The 23461-nt window shown below is 45.6% G+C and overlaps 8 protein-coding genes across 12 annotated transcripts; 4 read left to right on the top strand and 4 right to left on the bottom strand.

The window, feature by feature from the left end:
- Positions 1 to 218: 218 nt before the first annotated feature.
- Positions 219 to 1278, bottom strand: LOC118503258 (ribosomal RNA small subunit methyltransferase NEP1). The gene is made up of 3 exons (XM_036036300.1): positions 994 to 1278; positions 685 to 928; positions 219 to 609 (listed from the first exon to the last, which is right to left on the bottom strand). Exons 1-3 carry the CDS (start codon positions 1138 to 1140, stop codon positions 284 to 286), a joined length of 717 nt encoding a protein of 238 aa, XP_035892193.1. The 5' UTR covers positions 1141 to 1278; the 3' UTR covers positions 219 to 283.
- Positions 1275 to 2918, top strand: LOC118503254 (3-oxoacyl-[acyl-carrier-protein] synthase, mitochondrial). Its single transcript, XM_036036293.1, has one exon. It carries the CDS (start codon positions 1520 to 1522, stop codon positions 2894 to 2896), a length of 1377 nt encoding a protein of 458 aa, XP_035892186.1. The 5' UTR covers positions 1275 to 1519; the 3' UTR covers positions 2897 to 2918.
- On the bottom strand, positions 1461 to 4061 carry LOC118503257. The gene is made up of 4 exons (XM_036036299.1): positions 3847 to 4061; positions 3672 to 3786; positions 3379 to 3592; positions 1461 to 3300 (listed from the first exon to the last, which is right to left on the bottom strand). Exons 1-4 carry the CDS (start codon positions 3961 to 3963, stop codon positions 2916 to 2918), a joined length of 831 nt encoding a protein of 276 aa, XP_035892192.1. The 5' UTR covers positions 3964 to 4061; the 3' UTR covers positions 1461 to 2915.
- A 135-nt stretch (positions 4062 to 4196) lies between these two features.
- LOC118503251 (45 kDa calcium-binding protein) lies at positions 4197 to 5819 on the bottom strand. Of its 2 annotated transcripts, XM_036036290.1 has the most exons (4): positions 5652 to 5805; positions 5189 to 5576; positions 4448 to 5123; positions 4197 to 4374 (listed from the first exon to the last, which is right to left on the bottom strand). In XM_036036290.1, the coding sequence occupies exons 2-4, from the start codon at positions 5434 to 5436 to the stop codon at positions 4300 to 4302; spliced, it is 999 nt and encodes a 332-aa protein (XP_035892183.1). In that variant the 5' UTR covers positions 5437 to 5576; positions 5652 to 5805; the 3' UTR covers positions 4197 to 4299. The 2 variants fall into 2 exon arrangements, with proteins under 2 accessions (XP_035892183.1, XP_035892182.1); XM_036036289.1 differs by having other exon boundaries at positions 5189 to 5819.
- A 141-nt stretch (positions 5820 to 5960) lies between these two features.
- On the top strand, positions 5961 to 9577 carry LOC118503255 (venom protease-like). The gene is made up of 6 exons (XM_036036295.1): positions 5961 to 6938; positions 7008 to 7363; positions 7420 to 7736; positions 7798 to 7873; positions 7943 to 8027; positions 8118 to 9577. Exons 1-6 carry the CDS (start codon positions 6875 to 6877, stop codon positions 8555 to 8557), a joined length of 1338 nt encoding a protein of 445 aa, XP_035892188.1. The 5' UTR covers positions 5961 to 6874; the 3' UTR covers positions 8558 to 9577.
- On the bottom strand, positions 8632 to 13461 carry LOC118503259 (ras-like protein 2). Its single transcript, XM_036036301.1, has 3 exons — positions 13106 to 13461; positions 11267 to 11354; positions 8632 to 11184 (listed from the first exon to the last, which is right to left on the bottom strand). Exons 1-3 carry the CDS (start codon positions 13211 to 13213, stop codon positions 10775 to 10777), a joined length of 606 nt encoding a protein of 201 aa, XP_035892194.1. The 5' UTR covers positions 13214 to 13461; the 3' UTR covers positions 8632 to 10774.
- Positions 13462 to 14202: 741 nt separating this feature from the next.
- On the top strand, positions 14203 to 19362 carry LOC118503256 (venom protease-like). Of its 3 annotated transcripts, XM_036036297.1 has the most exons (4): positions 14215 to 14664; positions 16205 to 16368; positions 16444 to 17301; positions 17554 to 19362. In XM_036036297.1, the coding sequence occupies exons 1-4, from the start codon at positions 14601 to 14603 to the stop codon at positions 17695 to 17697; spliced, it is 1230 nt and encodes a 409-aa protein (XP_035892190.1). In that variant the 5' UTR covers positions 14215 to 14600; the 3' UTR covers positions 17698 to 19362. The 3 variants fall into 3 exon arrangements, with proteins under 3 accessions (XP_035892191.1, XP_035892189.1, XP_035892190.1); XM_036036298.1 differs by having other exon boundaries at positions 14203 to 14664; positions 16205 to 17361; positions 17554 to 17669; XM_036036296.1 differs by having other exon boundaries at positions 14212 to 14664; positions 16205 to 17301.
- A 57-nt stretch (positions 19363 to 19419) lies between these two features.
- Positions 19420 to 23344, top strand: LOC118503253 (venom protease). Of its 2 annotated transcripts, none has more exons than XM_036036291.1 (6): positions 19420 to 19935; positions 20949 to 21248; positions 21316 to 21790; positions 21860 to 21935; positions 22020 to 22104; positions 22198 to 23344. In XM_036036291.1, the coding sequence occupies exons 1-6, from the start codon at positions 19875 to 19877 to the stop codon at positions 22638 to 22640; spliced, it is 1440 nt and encodes a 479-aa protein (XP_035892184.1). In that variant the 5' UTR covers positions 19420 to 19874; the 3' UTR covers positions 22641 to 23344. The 2 variants fall into 2 exon arrangements, with proteins under 2 accessions (XP_035892184.1, XP_035892185.1); XM_036036292.1 differs by having other exon boundaries at positions 19617 to 19935; positions 21177 to 21248; positions 22198 to 22751.
- Positions 23345 to 23461: the final 117 nt, after the last annotated feature.

Below are 23461 nucleotides of genomic sequence, written 5' to 3'. Positions count from 1 at the left end.
CCCATAGTGTGATTTAAAAAAAAATAGGCAACAAGAAGCCAAAGTGAATGGGTTTTTAATGGAATTCTTTCATCTTTTCTGCGTTTCGCGAATTTTCCCCTAGCAGTTACATATAACCCTAGCTGATTGAAAACCAATACTTTTTTCCTGCGATCTGACAAACATTTTTCAGTTGAAAACGATCTTCGAGAACATGGAAAGGAAAAATGTGGTAGTCGTGTGTTGAAAGGGTGGCCAATGCAATTTTCGAATTATTCAACGAAATTTTCCCACTTTATTGCTCCTATATTATGCCCCAAGCTTCTTCGAAAGCAGAACATATCTTTGTACACGTCAATGCAGCCGACAAAGGGTAGTTGCTAATCGATACGGATCCCTCGGTGTAGTCCAAGTTCAAATTTCCGTGGGCAAACGCTCCAATAACCAAAGCAATTGGTTCATTTTTCTCTGGCACCAGCTCCCTGGCATTCTGAACCTGAGTGGCACTGAAAGACATCGCCAGCTTCCGACATCCAACCGGCAGATGGTTTGTGATGGGATTCTTGACGATTCTCATCAGCTTTTTCTGCGTATCCGCGGCCTTTATCGAAAATTTATGAAGCAGTTGCACTGAAAGCACAAGATTATTCAGAACATTACGAAAGGGAGCTACACATTTAAAATCAACGCTATGCTGCAGCTTACCCATAAGACCAGCGAACCGTTTAAATGTCCGCGGTATTCTCGTTTGTGGATCTATCTCGATCAGCATGTTCTTCTCCGTTTTCACGAACACCTGCAGCAAGCCGGCTCGGTTCAGCGGTGAATCCATCAACATCAAAAGCGATTGGTGTGTTATGTCTGGCCGGCAGCTACCCGGATCACGATTATTTTTTCGAAATATGCTCAGATGATCGTCACAGTTTAGTAATTCAAACACTTGCCCTACCTGCAGAAGGAAAAAAGTGAGTCTATAGCCATTTATCTATAGTTTGTAGCGCTGAGTTTGCTTACCTTTACCGTCTCCAGTTGAGCTCCTTCGAGCACTATGATCAACCTACGCTCGTTAGCTCGGATGTGGCTAGTGTTCATGTGCTTTGCTGGTAAATCGTACTCTCCATTATCGTCCTCGACGGCTCCTGCTTTACGCTTCTTGCCCATTTTTTAAACTTTTCTGTAGCAACAAGCAGAGAATGCAGAACGGATTGCGCTGTCCGTTTTCTGGAAGCTGGTAAACAACAAACTACACGTGAGTTTTGTAAATATCCCAAACAGCAGGCGCCTGCTGTCAAAGTTGACAGCCCGTTGACAGTGAATTGTTATGACTTCCGAAACAATCTAGATTTGGGTCAATTTAAAGTTTTTCTTTCTCTCCAATCGAATAACAATACAAAGTGAAACTATCCTTCGTAGCGCTAATAATGCTAAAATCTGCTCTGTTGATCGCTGCAACAGCAAATCATATTTAAACTGACACACAATCGCAGTACTGTTTTTATTTTGCATTAACTAAGATCCTGTTTCTACACCACGACCAATCATGAGTTCAAATATTCATAGTTACTGCTTTCTGCGGGCCCGCAAAAGCTTGTTCTCTCTGCTACGCAGTCAATATCAGTCCCCGCATGCCAACTACTCCACAAACAGTGATCGTCGCCGTGTTGTGGTAACTGGGCTAGGTGTGGTGTCGCCGGTTGGCTGTGATGTGGAAACGGCTTGGCGAACGATTCTTTCGGGCCAGTCGAAGATTGGACGACTGGCTGGCGAGACGTACGATAAGCTTCCGTGCCGTGTAGCTGCCACCATCAACACGGACCAGATAGATTTAGAGAAATGTTTCTCCAAAACAGAGCTGAAAACGATGGCACGGGCTACCGCGTTTGCACTGATCGCCGCCAAAGAATCGCTTTCGATGGCAGCTTGGACACCGCCGATTGACGATGAAGAAGCCTGCCAACGTACGGGTGTCGCTATCGGGATGGGCATGGTTGATCTGATGGACATTTGCGAGACGAACGAAGCGCTCAAGAAGGGTTACAACAGAGTCAGTCCGTTTTTCGTTCCACGCATTTTGCCCAACATGCCGGCCGGCCAGCTCAGCATACGGTACGGATTCCGGGGACCTAATCACGCGGTATCTACGGCATGTGCAACAGGTGCCCACGCAATAGGTGATGCGTTTCGCTTCATTCAGCACGGTGATGCGGACGTAATGGTTTGTGGCAGTGCGGAAGCATGTATAAGTCCACTGGGCATTGCTGGATTCTGTCGGCTGCGCGCACTAAGCACGGCATTTAATGATGAACCCACCGCATCGTCCAGACCGTTCGATGAACGTCGCGATGGATTTGTAATGGGCGAGGGATCGGCCATTTTCGTGCTGGAAGACTTGGAACATGCCAAGCGCCGGGGTGCACAAATTTACGGTGAGATACTCGGTTACGGGTTGTCTGGCGATGCGTCCCATCTGACGGCACCGCGTGAAGATGGTACGGGTGCGCTCCTGGCCATGAAGCGAGCGATAGCCGATGCGGGCAAGACAATAGCCGATATCGGGTACGTTAACGCCCATGCCACATCCACCCCGATTGGAGATGCCATAGAAGCTCGCTCGATTAGAACCCTTTTCGGAGAGCACACTAAATCGGTCGCTGTCTCTTCAACTAAGGGCGCTCACGGACATCTGCTCGGTGCGGCAGGTAACTTGGAAGCATTGTTCGTTGTGATGGCTTGCCGACATGGTGTGCTCCCGCCGACTGTGAACCTGCACAACGTCACGGATGATATGGCAGGATTACATTATGTGGCCAACAGCTCAGAACCTTGGGAAGGAAATCGCCGGCGAATCGCGTTGAAAAACTCCTTCGGCTTTGGTGGAACCAATGCATGCCTCTGCATTGGTGAATATAGCGAATAAACAGGTGTCTTATGAATGATTATGAATGCTCTCTCTTGTGTTTCTTGTGCAATTTTTGTCGCTTTCGTTCACCGGACTTGGAACGTTCTCGGGACCGACTACGGTGACGTTTTTTCTTTCTCTGATTACGAGCCGGCTCGGAGGAGTTGGAGCGAGATTTCCGGGCGTGTTTCAATTGCTTCCTTCTGTTCCCATCGCTTGTTTCAGCACTCGATGTGGACTGGGCGAAATGATGAGCCAAAGCATCTGTTTGAACTTGAATCAAATGCCTCACCTTTTCGCTGTACGTTAGAGGATTTCTGGAAACTCTGTGTTTCGGGTTCCGTCTTCGAGCGTCACGTTCGATGGCTGCTATTTCGGTCAGCGACGTAGGTTTCTCTTCCGAGTGTGCATCGCGCTTGAACCTGCCGAACAAAACCAACCCGGAAATGATCAAGAGTGACTTCTATCTTTAAACAAGTTAGGGTCTTTCTGAAAGATACCTTATCTTGATTTCCGGCACGTCAGGTGGTTTGGTAGTATTTTTCAGCACATGCTGACATAAAGATAAACGCTCGTCTCGTGTAAAATTTGTATGTAAATCTTCGAGGTTTACCGGTGGGCCACGGTTCACTAGTTCTTCTAACGAGACGCCTAATTCAAACGAGGGGTTCTGATACACTTCTTCCAATATTGCTTCTGCTTGTTTAATGTTGTCTGCGAACAAGTAGAAAACAAGACCACAAAACACGTTTTACCTCACAAATCATACACGATTACGAACAGATTCATTTACCTAGCCGAATAGAGGAAGAACTATTGTTTGGTTGGAAGGAAGGAGGAAACATGTCGGTTGCATCGGTTAAAGTATTTTGGATATCTTTACCATCGTCCTTATGTTTGTCGCTATTCTGTAATATGAGGCCGTTAGTTGTGCTGTACTTGCGCATATTTCCCAAAAACAAACTTACCAAGTTTATCACACTTTCTTTACTCCAACCGAGACTTTCTAGAATGCTGTTTATTTTTTGCTCTGATTCATCAATGAAGGATTGTAAATGTTTTAATGCAAGCTTCCTTGTTTCCATGGCTTCGCAGAACTAAGAAAACCGCGCTTTTTCAATATAATTATTTGCCGCGGGTTGTGTAAATAACAACAGTTAACACCGGTCAACAGCTGATTTTGACAGTTTTTTGACAGAAAGGCGAAAACGGCTGCGTACGTTGGGCGAAAAGTGATCTGAATTTAAAATTGGGACCAAATTCCAAAGAGTCGTTTTAAATCTAATCTGGCAAAGGTTGATAACGAAAAAAGAATCTATCACGTTTTAAATAAAACAAACATAACACATTTATTTCACAGATATGCATCACTTTCAGAACAAGGAACGATGGTTGCTCGCCCCACGGTAGCACTCAACACCTTAAAATTCATCGTGAAAACTTTCCGCCGTATGGATCATTTTCGAGGATATGAATATTGACGAGCTGGCCAGCATCTGCAACAGAAAGATTAGCGCATGGTAATAAGAGCAATTCGGCTCACAGATAATCATAAACGTTCCCATTTACCTCGTGCATTACAAGTTTCTTATCGTTATTTGTGTCGGCTAGAGAGAACAGCGTCGAAGCTTCCTGTATAGCGTAGCGTGGGTGTCGTGGATCAACGTAGGATAGCAGTTCCCCTCGGTCAGCTTTGCCGTCCCGGTTTTTGTCAATCACCTTCGCAAACTCTTCCTTCCGCTCGCGTACGTTCTGCCAAAGGATGAACTTTTTGCCCTCGCCCAGATCCGTCGTTTGTACGTCGGAAAACTCCTCGATCGTCAAATGATCATCACCGTCAACATCGAACTGGCGCAGTATATCGTCGACCAGGTTTAGCAGGTTCACCGTACTCGATTCCGGATGGCGAAACGATAGAAACTCGTCCAATGTCAGGCTGAGCGGATCCGTTCGCGCCGCCTCCATCCAATGTGCTTTATCGCGTGCGATCGATTCCTTCACCTTACGATCCAACTTATCGAACATGCCCTTCTTCATGTGACTGTCGCCCTGGATGCCTCTCTCGTGCAACCAGTAGCTTTGGTACTCGTCCCAACTAACCAGCCCGTCGCGCGGTTTGTGGTCAATCTCAACAAACATCATCGGGTTGGTTCGGATGGCTTCGTCGATGTGTTCGCGGATTTTGAAATTTATAAACTTGGCTAACTCTTGCACGGTCAAATGCTTGTCGCCGTTTGTATCGGCTCTGGAAAAAGAAATGCTTGTTAGCTTATTGCTTTCGAACGAGGACAACGATTATACAGCTTTTACTTTGTGAATGCCGCTGACAACTCTTTCACCACACCCTCCTCTAGCTTCCGGTATACTAGCGGGGCGGGTACGTTGGGAATGTCGTTCGCCACACCGTGCTCAGCATGCCGGAGCTTTCCATCACTTTGACTTTGACGGGAGGAAAACGCTAGCACTAGGATACAAAGGATGAAGAGGACGTACAGCACCACCGGAAACAGTGTCGACCAGCGTGGAACATTACGCAAGAATTTCGCGGGTTTTGCCATCGAACTTGAAGCGGAACAACAACACCGCGCGATTGAAAACGAGGGACCGTAACTTTTACTCTTGTTCGCTCGGTGCAGTTTTCTTTCTCCCTCTCTCACACATACACACCACCTTTCGTTTGCTGTTTGAGGCGCGAGCGCTAAAATGTGAAAGTAATGAGCGAGAGTTACACGTCGTACAAACCCCCGAAACAAGTTTTCTGCTTCCTGGTTACTATATTCAGTTAAACCACATCCAGCGTTGGTCCTGGTCGGCGAATCTTCACATTGTTCCAGATGAAAACAGCATTTTTTAAGATAACTTTCCCGTTTGCTTAACTGCGGGCGACGTAAAAGCTCTGCAGGTTGTTTTTGGGTTTGCGAAAAGCACGAATGTTTATGTTTTCGTGCATGCTTTGCAGCAAGGCAGCTTTGCAGCTGTCTCTTTCTGGCTTGGCGTAGAGTGAAAGAGTGCAGCATATTTCTTTTCTACATGCGTTTGGCGTTACTCGCCTTGCATCAACACACACACACACGCGCAACGTTACTGCGAAGCGTTTTCCAACGAAATGCCCCGCAAAGTATGCAATGTGAATACGCTTGGGTGTGAATCACTATGGTTCAAATTCATAAGAGATGCTTTAACATGCTGATGCAGTTGATGTTAATTGTTTATATGAATATTGCACAACTATAACAATGAAAAAAAAAAGGTTCTTTGAAAGTATTTGAACTACCCATCGATAATTATAACTGATCGTTCAACCAGCACACACTAAAATGGGAAGATTATTATTCAAATACATACTCGTGCACTTTTACAGTTCAGAGAAAAAGCTACCAAATCTCCTTTCGAATTCTGCTGGCGATTCAAAACGGAACGAAAAAAAAGAGGAGAACTTTAAGTACAATCCGGAACCTCGAAACGAAATGTTGGTGTTACCGTCGATTCACATACAACTGATGACACGATTGTTTTAAACACCCAACACATACCTTCTGGTATCATAATTCACATCTTCACCAGTTCATTGGCCAGTTTGAGCATTTTAATAAAGCAAAATAAATAGAACTGCTGGCAAACATTCGTCCCAAGCACTTATTTCCTGATGGTGGTTGTACGTGTTTGCAAAGAGAGAGAAAACAAATGGAAATGAATACCCAACCAGATGCAGAGGCGGTTAACGACAGTGTAGAGGAGAAACAAAAACGTGACGACGAACAACAAAAAAAAAAAAACACTATAATTTAAAGCATGTTGTATAAAAACTGGTCCTACAACTCCTGAGAAGTTCTGAACCGAACATCTTCTTGTGAGTTGAGATTTGTACGTATAGTTAAGACCGGGGGGAGGTCAGAGCAGCTCGAAGCGTTCCACTGGATGGCAGTCGTTGTTTAGATCTGACCGATACAACTTCTTGCTTTCGTTGCGCCAACCGATCCGATCTTTTGTGCAGGCATGACAGGGTTCGTAAAATCCTGTCTTATCCTTGCCCTTATCGTACAAAAAACATTCGCTCAAGGTACACAACGCATAATATTGTACATATTTAACGATTTAAATTAAACATCAACTTGTGACTTTGCTTTAGATGGTCAACCTTGCTACACCTCTTACGGTGCTTCGGGCGTGTGCATGAGCGTTGGATCGTGCCCCGCCGCTTACCAACTGAACATAAATCCTTTCGGCTTTTTCGGTGCGGCTCCACGAGGATGTCAAAATTTTCTAGGCTTTGGCAGTGTATGCTGTTCGATCGCAGCCGGATCCAATCCGGCTCTCCCTAACTATCCATTCCAACCCAGCGTCATATCGACGACGTCAACTACGGTAAAAACGGCCGAACGTTATCCTAGCACTACACCTGCTCCCGCGTATATCACAAGGCCCCGCGTTGGGTTGGAGTGTGTAAGGTCCGACGGAACGGTAGGACCATGTGCGTCGGAACAGGTAAGCGAGTGGCACGAGTAAGCTTGAACGCACTTTGACGCATTTTGAATGTTCAGCCGGTTCCCATCACTTCAACTACGGGACGTTCGACAACGATTCGTTCCACAACACCGGTGATACTGCAAACCCGTTTGCGGAACAGTCCATCGTTCGAGACGCCGGCTGTTCTGCTTACCCCAGAGCAGGGTTGTGGGGTAAGTGATGTTGAACATAATCGGGTTGTCGGTGGTGTTCCGGCCGCTCTCAACGGTTGGCCCTGGATGGCTTTGGTGGGGTACGAGGAAGCTTTCGGAGATATCGAGTTCCGGTGCGGTGGGTCGCTCATCACCGATCGACATGTTCTGTCTGCGGCACATTGCATTTTGCCCACGTTGTAAGTGCAAGTGATCGCCATCACGATTGAGCATTGCTTTAAAAGTCACCTTTTCTTGCAGGTCCGTTGTTCGCTTGGGAGAACACGACATGGACAATCAAACCGAGTCAGCACACGTTGATGTTCCGGTGTATAAAGTACGATGAGCGATCGTGTGTGCATATTACGAAGCAGCTTTGATTGCAACAATATCCTCTCCATTTCAGTACATTTCACACCCGTCTTACGATACATTTGATGGTCACTCGGATTTAGCAATATTATACCTATCGGAAACGGTGAAGTTCAATAGTGAGTGGTAACATACATAATGTTAGCATATACGTAAATCATGTCCGTTGAATCAAATCCTTCCCTTTCTTCCCTGGTTTTCGTCCTCAGCTCAAATCAAACCAATCTGTCTACCGACGACCGACCCGGTGCGAAGTGCCGATTTTACCGGTTACAACCCATTCATAGCCGGGTGGGGTCGCACCAAGGAAACGGGGTTCGAGGCGAAGGTGCTCCAGGAGCTGCAGATCCCTATACTGGAAAATGAAGAGTGCAGCCAGTTGTACAAGAAAATAAGGAAGCTGTTTTCCCAGAAACAGTTCAACGATGCTGTACTGTGTGCCGGACGGCTCGAAGGTGGTAAGGACTCGTGCCAAGGCGATAGTGGCGGCCCGCTAATGCTGCCGTACCTGGTCAACAGGAAGTTCCACTACTTCCAAATCGGTGTAGTGTCGTACGGTGTGGGATGTGCGCGTGCCGAGATACCCGGTGTGTACACGCGGGTGGCCAAATTTGTCGATTGGATAGTGGAACAGATCAGCAATGCTTAGGAACAGTGCACCGTCCCGTTTATGGGCGTGAAGCAGAGTTTGAAGAACACACGCAAATACTGATCCGTCTAACATTAGTAGATTAAAATCCGGTAAATATATTTCTGATTAACAAGGATTTCGACAAATGATATAAAAAAAACATTAAAATGTAAACCTGACAACCTGTTCGTTAAAAAAACTCTTTTTCAAATAAAAGATTATTTTAGCAATCAGTTTCATGCCATGCTGTTTGTTCGCTTTTATCGACTTTTACAGACGAAGAAATGTAGCACCGAACCAATGTTTTGATATCTTCTTTCCCTAGCTAAGCGTGAGAGTTTAAAGTAATATTTTTAAAACAACTCGCGACGAAATCAATACCCGTGATTGTGCTGCTGTGGATAAAAGTATGCTCGTACTGGTTTTTGCTCCGTCGCGTTTCTCCCCCTGGCAAAACTGATTTCATTTGTCGCAACATGTTGTTGAAGCACACATAAAGCTAATCATCGTTAACGTTTCGTTATTATTTTGGTTAATAGACACTGTTTCTGTGTTGGCTGTACGCTAAACACAATTGTTACGTTACTTCACAACGATCATCCATGACCTTTCCAGTTGTTTCAACTGCGATCTGGACATACGAACTATGCACATACACACAATTTTAACTTTCTATACGGCGCTTACTGTTGGTTAGACTATTGTACTAAACTTAAACTTGTACCACCTTGTATAAGGGGTTCGCCTGCCTACCAGTGTGAAGCTCGCGTTCACGACCACATTTGTTCGTCTAAGTTCAACACTTAGTTAGCTACGAATAAGTCTTTCGTTATTTTAAATATAGATATACGCGACGTGTTCACGTCTGCAAATTCGTAGATGATATATGCTGATTTGCCACTCTGCGTTTTTGATATTTAGTGCATTAGTGTAGTGCTGTAAAATACACTCACTGATCCTGCTCGTGAACAGAATATGTTTCCATTTTTTTTTCCAAAATGTACATGATTTTCTACTCATAAAAAGAACAAATCAAGCCAGTAAGAACTCACAGAAAAATAGAAAGTTAGGAACAGAACCATTTAACACCATCGCTGCCTGCAAATATCAACGGCTGAATGGACATGTTATCGTCAAATCGCATGAACACGTAAGTTTAAAGCTGCAGACAGGATTCCTTTGCTCTTGTGCAGTAGGTTTGTAAATGTGTTTTAAACACATGTATGTATCGGGGACAGTCGAGCTGATCTGACTTTGGTGATTCATTTCCCAAATCTCTTCAAACTGTGGTTCCTGCCTGTTCTACTCCCAACTGATGATAGTGGGTGGATGCTACCGGAAGCTTTACGCCTTTGTCTGGTTGCGGGGAACAAATTGTTCGACAACGACAACGATCTCGCTCGTACGCTACGGCCTCCTACGTATGTCCTACGTCCTCGTTAAGCAACCAAAAATGGACAGATGCGTGTGTAAAGCTGGGCTTGATTAGAAGAAGGAACTGTGGCTCTACAACGTGTGGGAATAAAATCCTTCTTATGTTAATTTTGTGCAAACCGTTAAACGTTAGTCTATATACTTCTGATCTCCTGATTATTGCTCGTTTATGGCACATCGTCCGATGGCGAATCTTTTTGCGTTTTTTTAGCAGCAAACTTTTTTTCCCTGTCAGTATAAAATGTTTGATATTTCATCATTTTGATTATTGTGGCAGCACGCAAAAGTATAACAATTTAAATAAAATGTGTAAATACACATACGCAAATAGTATTAGGCAACACGGTGGCAGTCAATGCACGGTTTCAGTGCGTAAGTTCGATTAGCGTCACTTGCTGCCATTACGTAACAGAGACAATCAACGTGTGATGCTGCTTCTGCTTATAGCAGAACTGTGGGCACTTTGGCACTTACAAAATTGTATCCGTGAATGTGCACTCTAACGATATTAGTAGCTTAGATACTAACACATGGATTAGTGTGGGATTTCGTTTTTCGAGTGTTCAACAATCGCACGACTTATCGTTAACCGGCACTATTTCCACATCGATACTCGAACTTGTAGTGCATACAAAATAAAACCATTCGCTTAGTAAAACAAATAAAACATACGAAACATACATTAACTGCAATGCTAACAGGGTTCGCTAAGGGTAGTGAGTCGGCTTGTATAGTGATGAGGAAGCAGTGGTGGTAGTAGTATGCGACGAGTAGCAGGAAGAAAGTACACCGCCGCCAGCATTACAGGATGCAGCACTTTTTCCTGTTCTTTCGTTTGCCCTTCTCGTCCACGAGCGGTCGCTCGGAAAGCTGAAACTTTCGCACCACACGCACCAGCTCGTGGAACGCCTGGTCGACGTTGATGCGTAACTTTGCGCTGCACTCGATGTAGGGAATTTTCAGCTGCCGGCTCAATTGTTGGGCCTCTTCCAGCGACACTACCCGCTGGTGATCGAGGTCGGATTTGTTGCCCACCATCAGCATTGGAAACTCGTCGCGATCCTTCACCCGCAGTATCTGCTTGTGGAATTTGTAAATCTCGTCAAAGCTGGCGTGATCCGTCACGGCGAACACCAGCAGAAAGCCTTCCCCGGAACGCATGTACTGTTCGCGCATCGCACTAAACTCCTCCTGACCGGCCGTGTCGAGAACTGGGCCGGGGAAAAAAACAACACATTGGCATAAGTGCGAAACGATCGATGGGCGTCGTGTTTTAAACGTTCTACAACTTACTATCGAGTTTGGCAGGAGTGTCATCGATGACGCACTGTTTGGTGTAGGAATCTTCGATCGTAGGATCATAGTCAGTTACAAAGTAGCTCTAAAAACAGGGGCGAGATAAAAACATCATTCATTACTATCACATGAAAAAGAACAAAAATATAAAATTAATTTAAAAACAAAGATCCAGCTAAATCAAGAAACTATGGCAGTGGACAACAAGCAAGCGGCAGCTTGAATCATTTCAACGATACGTGACGCTTCCCGCCCGGTTATCCGATATCTTATTTCTATTTTGCATCAGTTTCGGTTCACCCCATCTACCTCGCAGCAGCATCGAGGATCTCTTGGCTTAGATTGAAACATAATTCATGCTCGCCAGCATTTTCACGCGAGACAGGCGAGCAGTTTGCCATTGCCATTGCCCCATGCCGTAGAGTGTCGGAGTGCTCACAAAAATGCCGTACCTATTTATAGCGTTTATGAACAATTATTGCAAATATTTATAGAACGACTGTTCACTTTCATTTGCTATTACTCATCCCCGTTGCGTGTAACGGCGAATTGTTCGAACCATGATTGTACAGCTGTAAACAGCAAAGAATCTAAATTTTAATCGTGTTGCACAAAATCTATTGTAGGTCAAGATTTTGCTCCTTTGTGGTGTGGACATAGGCGTTGCCCAAGGCATGTATTTTAGAAACTTTGGAATGATCTTCTACAGATACTCCATTTGAAGCCCCTACACACGCTAAGAAAAGTTTAATTAATTAGCAGGCAAAACAAAACGCTGCGTCCTTGTATTACGCGCCGCTATTGGCCATATGTTGGGTGCATCACTAAGAATAGATACAACTTGTTGCATAGCCGCTGTGATTTACCGTGTGCCCGCACATTAAAACAGAGAAAAATAAGCATCTGTTTTTCAAGGTTCCGTGTGTGCAAGGAGATGACTTTTTTGGCTGCACAAGGTCTCGCGATCCGTTGGTCCTCATGGCTTTTTTTTCTACCTGCTATACTGTCCGCTTCGTGTCAATGGCGCCGTTTTCATCGTCAGCGCTGTTCATGGTCAGGGTAGGCAGCATCATCATTTTCCCATATATTTCCTTTCGCGTACCACTTTCGGAGAGGTGCGATATGATCGAGCGCAAAGATCGTTAGAATGTTTCTTTTCGGCAAGACACGTTAAAAAAAAATCCCCATCCATTTAGCCATGACTCCAAGCGCTGCATTCACCGCTGGTATCAATGGCAACGACGGTTCGTATCGCTGATCTGTGTGTTTGCCTTGGCCATCAACAGTGGATCGCGAAGAGTGACGAAATTGAACAAAAATTGTGTGGGCGCGTGCGAAGGGTATGAGGCCCACACCCCAGCAGCAGCACCAGCGTTCGTTCGCACGGTGGAGGATGACGTCGTCTTAACTTATGCGGTGAATTACAGCTTACTGATTGGTTCGCGAGAAATGTATTTGCATGTACTGTCTCTTTCGCGCGATCACGCGCAACGGGAACGAGATTACGCGGGTGAAGACTGTTCGTTCGGTGGGTCCGGGAGGACATGAACCGACGGATGAAACGCGGTGGCAGAGGGACCCGATTTCCTCTCAAGAGTGCGACGGGCGCGGTGTGCAAATCGGTGATAGCAAAATATACTCGTTTCCAAAGACCTGTTTCTGCGTGACTTATGATCCAAATGGATTTTATCTTCCGATGCAACAACAACAGATGCTACTTGTTTCCCCTTAAACTTGCGCAAAGATGATGCCATGGTTGCTGCTGCACTGGCCACAGCAAAGCTAGCGGGTGGATAACTTCGATCGGAACAATGTTTAGCTTAATGCTAAAAATACCTGAATGAATTGGATGGTGATAGCGGATTTGCCAACACCGCCTCCACCCACAACGACCAGCTTAAAGGTCTGAGCGTAGCCTGCATGCGTTTGGTTGTAACGGGACATTCTGGAGCACCCTACCGATGGGGAATGGGAATGATGTGCGGGGAGCGATCGCGAATGTGGCACTTCACAGGTTTGGCATGCACACACTGGGTACGGTCACGATCCGGGTTGCAGGAATACGCGGTGCACTGGGTAAAACAATCGAAATAAAACCAATAACTGGCGGTGCGTTTACTAACAACAAAACGGAAACAAAATACAGTACAACAGCTTTCGTCCGTACCAGACCACGGATAATCGGACTGGCAGGAGTGACGTTCGTAGATGCACACGGGCACGTTTATAATGTCGGGTTGAGATTGGTAAATGACATGGGACAGGACATTTTGTACAATTTTACCACATTTTTTCAAAATTCAAAATTAAACGCTGAATAATACAAACCAACAGGTACCGATATACAGAAGTAATCTGTTCCAACATGGTTTTCATGTACTGAAATAAAGCTCTACACAGCATTTTGCATAAAATCCGCCGGCAAAGCTCACAGTAAACTGCATAAAAAAGTAATGGGGCACGATAAGTTTTAATGAACACCTAGACAATGTTTGAGTATCTGTTGTTTAGCTAAACGTTTGATCAATAAATAACATCAATTATACATTTGAAGAAAATATTTTTTGAATCACATTTATTTAGTAACCAATTCCAAATCATGCACATGATCATTTTCATGTCAATCACTGTGTGAATTCTGCGCGAAACAAAAACTACTCGATTTCGGTTGAAAAGCTTCCAAAATTGGTAGCAGCGTAAATTATTTGAATATAAATTTAAATGAAAGTATTGCACATGGACCATACTATTTCCGCAATGTTCACCGGCGCTTGCATATTTTATTATTTGTATTTATAGTTTAATCAAAAGTCTTCTTTCGAGGGGAAAACAGTTGCAATTTAAATGTTTTCGGTTTGTTAAGAAATGCGTTGCTCTCTTTTAAACCACGACCATTGACTGCATATATTATTAAGAGCATTCAAAGCAAAACTGTGTTCGATGAAAAACAATGGCGTGAAGCACTATCGTAGAATCAATATAATTGCGATTTTTTTTTATTAATTATAAGCGATGTACTGTAGGTGTAGGTCTCTGCAGAGGATAGACTGGAGACCCCTGTCTAAAAATATCATCCCATGATCGTTACACTGACTTTTTTTGCCAATTTGACTCAAACATTCCAAGCACAATGCCGATAGTATTTTGCACCAAATTCCACAAAAAAGTAAACTGAAAAAAATGAAACCCGCGAGCAATTCTGACTCGAATACTTCCACTAATAATCACCAAGGTTTTGCGATGTGCAGACTGTTGCCCAGTTGAAGTTTTGCTACTGCAGCATATAGATCTCGGATACCACGGCTCATCCTAAAAATTGTTATAATTTGAAATGATCTTCATTTTTATATTGATTGGAAGCGTGATTTCCATGTTTCCTTTCGCCTTTGGACAGAGTAAGTAAGGTCAATTCAATGTGGGAAATATTGGCTCTAATACAACATGTATCCTAACAAAAACTTAGGACCTTTGCTTTGTTTGTTTTAAGTAAAGCGAATTAATCGTAAATTCAGTTCAATCAGCTTTATACGTAAAAGTAGCAACGAGCTCCAGCTATCGTTCATAACTATGGTGATATTTTAATTAAACCTCACTAACAAGTGGTACTCTTCACGTTCAACACCGGCGAGCCATATGCTAGCGCCTGCATAGTGCTGTAATGCCATGCTCTAGTAAATCTGTCGATGCTGGAACATATTGACCGTTGGTTCATCGTGTCAAGTGCGTGAGGTAATGTGGTGACTTTTTTACACGTTCTTTTCCACTGGTGAATGCCATTTCTATTGGAGCATTGGTCATATGTTGCCTGATCGCGTAAAGTGTGACACACGCTGGTGGACAGAAGCAGGTGGCGAAAAGCATTAACGATGACATTGAAGGTTTTTGTCGTGTTCCATGTGATTCTATTGTTCCTGTTTTTGTAAGCTGATCCACCATGACTTAAAAGCAGCAACATTATCAGCCCAAGTATTAGTAGTGTTTGTTTAGGTCGGTCGTGTTGTACATAACGTGTCCAAAAGTGTAGCTGGTAGCGTGGTGTCGCGGGTTATGTCGTTGGACGAAATCTGTTGGAAACTGCTGATGTTTCCCTGGTTGGTGAAACTGGCACACTGGAAGGGAATCTGTTTGAATCGCCTGCAAACAACGACTCCATTCCCGTTCATTACACTGCCACCAAATTTCACCTTTCCTGCATCGACCGTGTCCTCCACGATTCCTTTTACACCGCTAACGAGTCCTTCGCTGACGTTCAGCACGGGAACACCCTCAACGGGGCAACCGCTAACCTCGACCACGTTTGCTACTGCGAGCCCAACCGTGCCATTAACGTTTTCCACCACCGCCGTAACAGCAACGATTCCCGTGTCTTCCTTTACCTCTACCACATTCAATACTCAAGCATCCACGTTCTCCACAGTTGGCACAACGTTCCCTACAAACCCAATCACAAATCCTGTTCTAACTTCCACCCCAAGCACTCCCCTCTTCCCGACAGTTACCTTTACAAATCCACCGACAGGAAGCACAATCCCTGGTGCTATACTAACGTCCACTCTGCCACCCGTTACTCCCGTTACGGGATTATCACCATTGCCAACGTTCCCAACCTTCCTTTCGACGATCAATCCGCCTATTTTAACCAGTACCGTTCCTACCACAATCACCCAAACTTCTGTTTCCTGTCCGTCAATTCCACCTACTTGTCCGCCGTCGGTGTTAACGTCCACCACGTTTTCTGGGTTCGATCCAATGCCCAGCATTGATCCCAGGCAAATCTACAACGGATGTCCGTGTATCGATCCCAGAGCTATACTGGTGACTACTGCTAGAAGTTGAGCGTTTGTAGAAAGTACGATCAAGGGGCAAAGTTGATTAAACCACAGCTTGTGGCAATACTTACCGGTAAATCATAGACAATGTTCGTTCTCTTTTCAGGTGATAGCTGCCTAACGCCAAACGCACAGAACGGGATATGCATCGTGTACGGGAACTGTGACTTCATACTACAACTGCTGATCCGTAACGCTAATCTACGCGATCCAACGATCGAGAATTATGTGGTTCAATCTGTTTGTGGTTATAGTGATGTGACACCGATGGTACGTTTGCTTCGCATGCACCATCATGTCGCGGACGATGAGAATTTGATATGTTTCTTTTTCTATCTGCTCAAGGTTTGCTGCCCAACGCTAATATTCGCTAATCAAGGCTCAAATACAACGGCTAGCTTCACCAACCCTCAAACTGTAGCAACATCTGCCCCTGGCTTATTCTTTTTCGCAAGCATTTCCGGCGGCGCATCTAGACCCGATGTTGGTACAGTAGCGCCCAGCAGCAGCAGCAGCAGCACAATAAGGCTACCCACAAACGATGCCGATCTTTGCGGTATGTCCAATGCAACGCATACACGTGTCGTCGGTGGTGTAGATGCACAGCTAAATGCGTGGCCGTGGATGGCAGCATTGGGCTATCGATCGTCATCCTTCGAGCTAAACACCGGTCCACGCTTTCTGTGCGGTGGTACGCTGATCACTACCGTACACGTGCTTACCGTGGCGCATTGCATTCAGACCGGTCTGTACTTTGTGCGTCTCGGCGAGCATGATATTACGTCGGATCAGGACGGCGCAAGCCCGGTTGACGTCTACATCCAGCGTTGGCTGGTGCACGAGCGTTACAATGAGAAAGCCATCTACAACGATATAGCGCTAATACTGCTGCAGAAATCTGTCACCATTACCGACGCCATCCGGCCGATTTGTTTGCCACTGGAAGCGAAACAGCGCACCAAAGATGTCACCTATTACGCACCGTTCATTGCCGGCTGGGGAGCAGTCTCGTTCAACGGTCCTTCGGCTACTAAGCTGCAGGAGGCGCAGGTGGTGGTACTTCCGGCCGACCAGTGTGCCTTCAATTATAAGCTGTATTTTCCCGGGCAGATCTTTGATGACACGGTACTGTGTGCTGGGTTCCCCCAAGGGGGCAAAGACTCCTGCCAAGGCGATAGTGGCGGCCCGCTAATGTTGCCCGAGGTTAGTATAGCGCAGTGTGTCTAGTGTTCGGCCAGTGATGGGTACGCGTAATGCGTCACGGTGAGTGGACAGTGATTAATACCCAATTCACGCTAACTTGGTGCGTTACTCCTTGCCTGTTTGCATTTTTTGCACCTCTTGATTCTATGAATCAAGGACGCCGGAAGGTGAGGTAGCACGCTAAACATACTCAGCTGGCTGAATCATGGCATTGTTACTGTTTCGGTAATGATATTCTCGCTTCTGTTCCAGCTTTCCTCCAACGGTCAGTACTATTACTACACCCTGATCGGACTCGTCTCGTACGGTTACGAATGTGCACGTGCCGGTTTTCCGGGTGTCTACGTGAAAGTCACGGCCTATCTTTCCTGGATCGAAAGCAACATCAATTTCTGAGGCACGGAGGTCGAGGATGGCGTTGTATCATTAATTAACTGCACTGTCCCAACCAAGGCCACCGATTGCACCGATTGCTTACGTCATCTCACCAAGGATCCGCCCGTCATGTGCGACGCTACCGTTTCTCCCTTCGACAGCATACGAACTGTATCATCTTTAGAATTGGTATTGCATAGCTTCGCATCGTCCGGCTTGTTGTTTTCTGCGCGGGCCTTGCGGATGCGATCCGCAAACGTCCGACTCCACGAAAACGGATGCAAAAGTCGCACACAGTCGCGGCACGGTGCGATGTGCGATCCAGAACCGGTTGCTAATGAGAAGACCTGTTTTGTAGCTCGTCCTATGTTTACCTTCCTCCATTTCTGCCGCCGAATAAAATGTAAATTCAAGTTTAAGGCGAATCATCAAGCCGGTTCCAGTGGCCCTTGAACGGATCGAGAGGTTGACAATCTTGGTGTTTTTTTGGTCTGTCCGATTTTTTTTGTGTGTGTGGCTGCTACAAGCGCTACTACATTGTGCTGTGTCTGCGCTATCGAAGAACGGCCTGAGTGCTTGTTGAGTGATAAAATTGTCTTCTTTAGTGATTTGGGTCAATACAAACAGCTTAAGAATGGGTGAGCTGAGTAAACGAAAGAGCTGCTTTATTCTAATGCCACATCGGGAAAAATCCTACCCCGGCAGCAGTTTATTTGCGTCGGTCAAAAGGTTATGTAGAATCTACTTTACTTTCCATATTATTAAAGGCATTATAAAAAATTGCACACGCTTGAAATTGAATCCTTCCTGGGGAAAGATGGCTCCGGATCATTAGTCGGGACGATGGTAAAGGCAGTATAATAAATTGCGCCGTACTTGACATACATAGAAACTTTAAATCGTTTTACAAATTGAATCCTTGAAGATGTACCAAAAACCTTCACAGCTGCTTAAAGCGTTTACGTCGTTTAAAAAGTAAAATAGTAGTAATTTTTTTTGACTTATAGGCTTTGATGAATTGCTATTACAGCTTAACGCATTATCAAGGTTAAATTAAACATAATAAACAATAAATTCAATTACAAAACCAAACAAAATATAATTAAAATCACACGAAAAATATGCATAGTGTAACTGATGCTTGTTTACAGCTTCCAAGATCCTCGAATGTCGATAACTCGCGACACATCGGCACAGAAGCGATCTGTTAAGTAAGATGTATAGCACAAGATTACGGCCTGGTCGGTAATTCTGCCAACACGATCGGCATGTTAAATGCACGTTTTGGCAGTACACGCTTTGCGCATTACGAGTGGCAACCTGCTCTCGGAGATCTTATCGTGTGCTCAAAGTCATTTTATTAAAACCCGCAGCATCTCGTTCCATATGCATGAACACCGCTGATGATGACTATTAGTGTCCGGCAAATGCGTTTTATTGTACAGGCAGAAAGAAATGTCTCTCATCAATACGAATGGTTATTTAGCCTATGGGAATCTCTTTACTTCATACTGATCATGCGATACCAAAAGAAAGTGATGTAGTAAATTCCCAAGCAAATGAGTAATTCATAGCATGCTAACGCACGTAGCAGTTCGGAAAAAGGGTAGTGTCTGTTTTGTTTTTTCGCCATGTCTAATTCTTCATAGCAAAAGCTAATTGATTTTGCCCACCGAAGGGGAATCCCAGACTCTCGGCTCAACAGAGCGTACGAATCCACTCCACATCCACGAGAGTCATTCTACGCGAGCAGCTTCGGGGCAGTGGTAGTTTCCAAGCTCACAAGGAGCTCCACGCGAACCGTTTTTAGACGACGGCTGGTGGCGTCCTCCGAAGGGGCGCGAAGCCTTGCGATAGTGTGTGAATGCGCGTGGTGGTCTCTCCCTTCCCCAGCGCTCAGAGGGTGGCTTGATAGTGGTGGTGTTGGCTGGCACGAGACCGGATTCGACTTCCGACTTCTGATTCGCGATTCTGTTGGGCTGGTGTGCTTAAAATCTTTACCGAAGAAACGGGTTAAGTTTAGTGTTGACGCTACGGTTGATCGAGAAGGAGGTCCACCGTCCTGCTGCGCGGTATAGGATGTGTTAGGCTACAGCAGTCTTGTGATTTTTTTTTTGTTGGTGGGCTTTCGAAATAGTGAAGCAAAGATCAAGTATAATTCTCAATAGCGTAACGATAAGTGAAATTACGCGTGCACGATGTGGAAGTTTACGTTCGTTATTCTTTCCTTCCTCGCCATAAACAGTGTGCAGCCGCAAGGTACGATCGCCAAGGATTTATTGTTTGTTTTTTTTTTCGCAAAGTTCAATCATGGTTCAAACACAACACAACATACACAACAGACAGACCAACTATCGGAGCTGATCGGTGACCCTGAGAGAAAACCAGTGCCAAGGTCAAAGCGACGTTCAAGAAACCGTGTACCGCGACGGTGTCATTTAAATCCGCCTCACAGTTCAAGTGCACACGCCACGCTCTTGCAGTCGTGTTTAACCATCGTTTTTTGGAGGTTCGGTTTTTTGGCAGTGAAATTAGCCGGTTCACCGCTTTATCGCTTATTGCTGTCTTCCGTCATCGTCGGTCGTGGCAGCGATGAGGCGGTTCATTTAATTGGTGAAGCGTTCCATTTTTATACGGTAGTGTTCTTCAAATTTTTGTTAGCGAGTACGAGTGGTTTGCCTCGACTGATATTCAAACGACACAGTCATGGCCAAGTGTACGCCGTTTCCCGTCCCAATGGGTAGCGCAAAGTGTGCGTCGAGCTTGATTGTGTTAATCGATAACACTTGCCCGATCGGTATGACGGTGATGATCGGCAGTCAAACAATCTCCAGCGATGGTGATGCCTGCTGTTGGTAGTGGTGGTCAGCTTGAACACACGTCGAGCTTGTTGACCGAAGGAGCGTCAAACGATTGCGTGGAGTCATTACGTCAAGGAGTAGGACGCTTGCCATTGGTTCGGTTCGGAAACAATCAATTCCGAAGACCATGTGAACGGCAATTAAACTGCCCGTTGAATGGGCTTAAACTGTCTACGGGCTGCTATATCATTAGCATGTGCTCGGGTTGTTTTGTTTTTGTTTGATAAACGCTCCAAAGAGCACTATTTTCGCGATCAGGTGCAGCTCTGCCCCGTTATCAAAGTTGCGTGACACTAACAAGCACAACTCGTCATAATACACCGACACCGCCTAATCCGCACCATTCCATCCCATCCATGGTTCCTACCCCTTCTAAGCGGTATCGCTCACCAAACAGTACGCCCGTTTCAGCTGGCCGGTCATGCACCACCCCGAACAGGCAGATAGGCGTTTGTCAGGTGTTCCAGTACTGTGCATCCCTGATCCGACTGTACCAGTACAATCGGAATCAGGAGACGGTGAACTTCTTGCTCGCGTCGCAGCGCAGCTGTGGCAATCGGAACTATAATGGCAGCCCGGTGCTTTGCTGTAGCGACGGTGTGGAGTATGATTCCACTACAACTTCGTCTCCTTTTGTAGAGGTAACGTCGGCTGCACCGCTCCGTACGGCCGACTGCGTTGGACCGGACAATCGCGAAGGATACTGCATAAGTATGTGTGCGGTGGGAACTTCAGAACGCACCGAACTGATTCTTGATCATTTCCGTTTTTGTAACAGGCATTCGCAGCTGTCCGAGCGTACTGAACGAGTTCATCCAGCGCCAGAGAGATCCAGTGTACGTGCAGTACATCCAGCGATCGAATGCGGTTTGCAACTACATTCAGCCCAACGTGTGCTGCCCACTGCAAGGTGTAACTCCGGCTCCGCCAGCTCCTCCGACTGCAGCACCGACTGTTCCACCGACGGCACCACCACCACCACCACCAGCACCTGTGACGGAGGCACCCCCACCACCACCACCATCGCCGGCGTCAGGACCGGCCGAGCTGCTCACACCCGAAACCGGATGCGGAAATAGTATTGTGCAGCACAATCGGGTTGTTGGTGGCGTCCCGGCGGAATTGAACGGATGGCCGTGGATGGCACTGGTCGGCTACAAGAATGCGCTGGGCGAAGTGTCGTTCAAGTGCGGAGGTTCGCTCATCACCAAGCGACACGTACTGACGGCTGCTCACTGCATCCGTCGCGATCTGTAAGTAGACGGTTTGTGGGGGATTCGTTTGTGGAATTCGTATGTTATAATTTGGTGTTCCTCTGACAGATCATCGGTTCGATTGGGTGAGCACGATACGTCCACGGATGTGGAAGCGAACCATGTCGACGTACCGGTCGTTCGGGTGAGTAACTCGCGAAGGTCGGGATCGGTGAAAGGACGACCTCCGATATTAACAAATTGCTTCCCCATTTGTTTTACTCCGCAGTACGAATCTCATCCATCGTACGACAAGAAGGACGGACACACCGATTTGGCGGTGCTGTACATGGAATTCGAGGTGCAGTTCAGCGGTAAGCATTGCGTGTGGCCCTGAGGTGGCCTTCGGCGGAAGATATCGAGCATCACGTTACAATCGTTCTTGTCCTTTCACCGCACACAAACAGATGCGATCAAGCCTATCTGCCTGCCGTTGAGTGATACGATCCGCAGCAAGAACTTCATCGGCTTCACACCGTTCGTGGCCGGTTGGGGTCGCACCCAGGAGGGTGGCAAGTCGGCCAACGTGCTGCAGGAGCTACAGATTCCCATCATTGCCAACGACGAGTGTCGCACGCTGTACGACAAGATCGGTAAAGTGTTCTCGCAGAAGCAGTTCGACAATGCGGTAATGTGTGCGGGCGTGATCGAGGGCGGCAAGGATTCGTGCCAGGGTGACAGCGGAGGTCCGCTGATGTTGCCCCAGCGTTTCGGCACCGATTTCTACTACTTCCAGGTGGGCATCGTATCGTACGGTATCGGATGTGCCCGGGCTGAGGTACCTGGGGTGTACACGCGTGTGGCCAGCTTCGTCGACTGGATTCAGCAAAAGGTTGCGGAACCGCTGTAGATCTGTTGTGGAGGTCGGAGTGGAGACTGTTTGTTTGTGTTTTTTTTTCTCAGCAATAAATGGTATTATTAGTGTTTTGAGTACAAATGAAGAAAAAAGCTTGCAAGTGTATTTTTTAAATGCGTTTTCTATTCTATCAGATACTGGCTTTTGTACACCTTTACACAGACGAATGATAGTAGTGACGTTATCTTTTATCGTTTGTTTTTGTACCTTGCATGTACCCTTATTCAAGTACAACTACAGTTTGTTTTAAATTTTGTAGCGCATATTAGTACAATCATACGAGTTTCCATTCGGTACTGTTATGCGGACGTTTGACGAGGAAGTTGATTACGGTTGACCGGATTTAAAAATACGATTTCTTAATATGTTTCTGAGTAAATAAGTCAATCGTATGTTTTGTATGGAATTTATACATAAAACCACTCAAGTTGCACAAAATGTTTCATTGCATTTGAGTGGATTTCAGCATTTATATTTGCTTGGAAGCTTCCCCACAGTACTCGCATTGCAAGTCTCATTATAAATTACACTAAAAAAATGTTGCAAGTATTTTATTTTATAATTTATTCTATTCTGCCTTTGCCTTATTTGCATTTTATTTGTATACTAACGAACTAATTGAACCTGTAAGCTTGGTCTGTTCAGATGCTTTAAAATCAACAAAAAAGAAAAAGAAAGTACAACCGACAAAAAAAAAACAAATACAACCTACATTATAAATAAGCAGTCCTACAGTTTGCTTTATTTGACAGTCTTTTGGGCGGAATTGGAATTTGCACTGAACAAAAAGAATATTTAATTTTTTTTGTAAGAAT

This window comes from Anopheles stephensi, chromosome 2 (genome assembly GCF_013141755.1).
Source record: "Anopheles stephensi strain Indian chromosome 2, UCI_ANSTEP_V1.0, whole genome shotgun sequence".
Lineage (NCBI taxonomy): Eukaryota > Metazoa > Arthropoda > Insecta > Diptera > Culicidae > Anopheles > Anopheles stephensi.
Note: the sequence above shows the minus strand (reverse complement) of the source record. Positions and strands in the feature narration are given on the sequence as shown.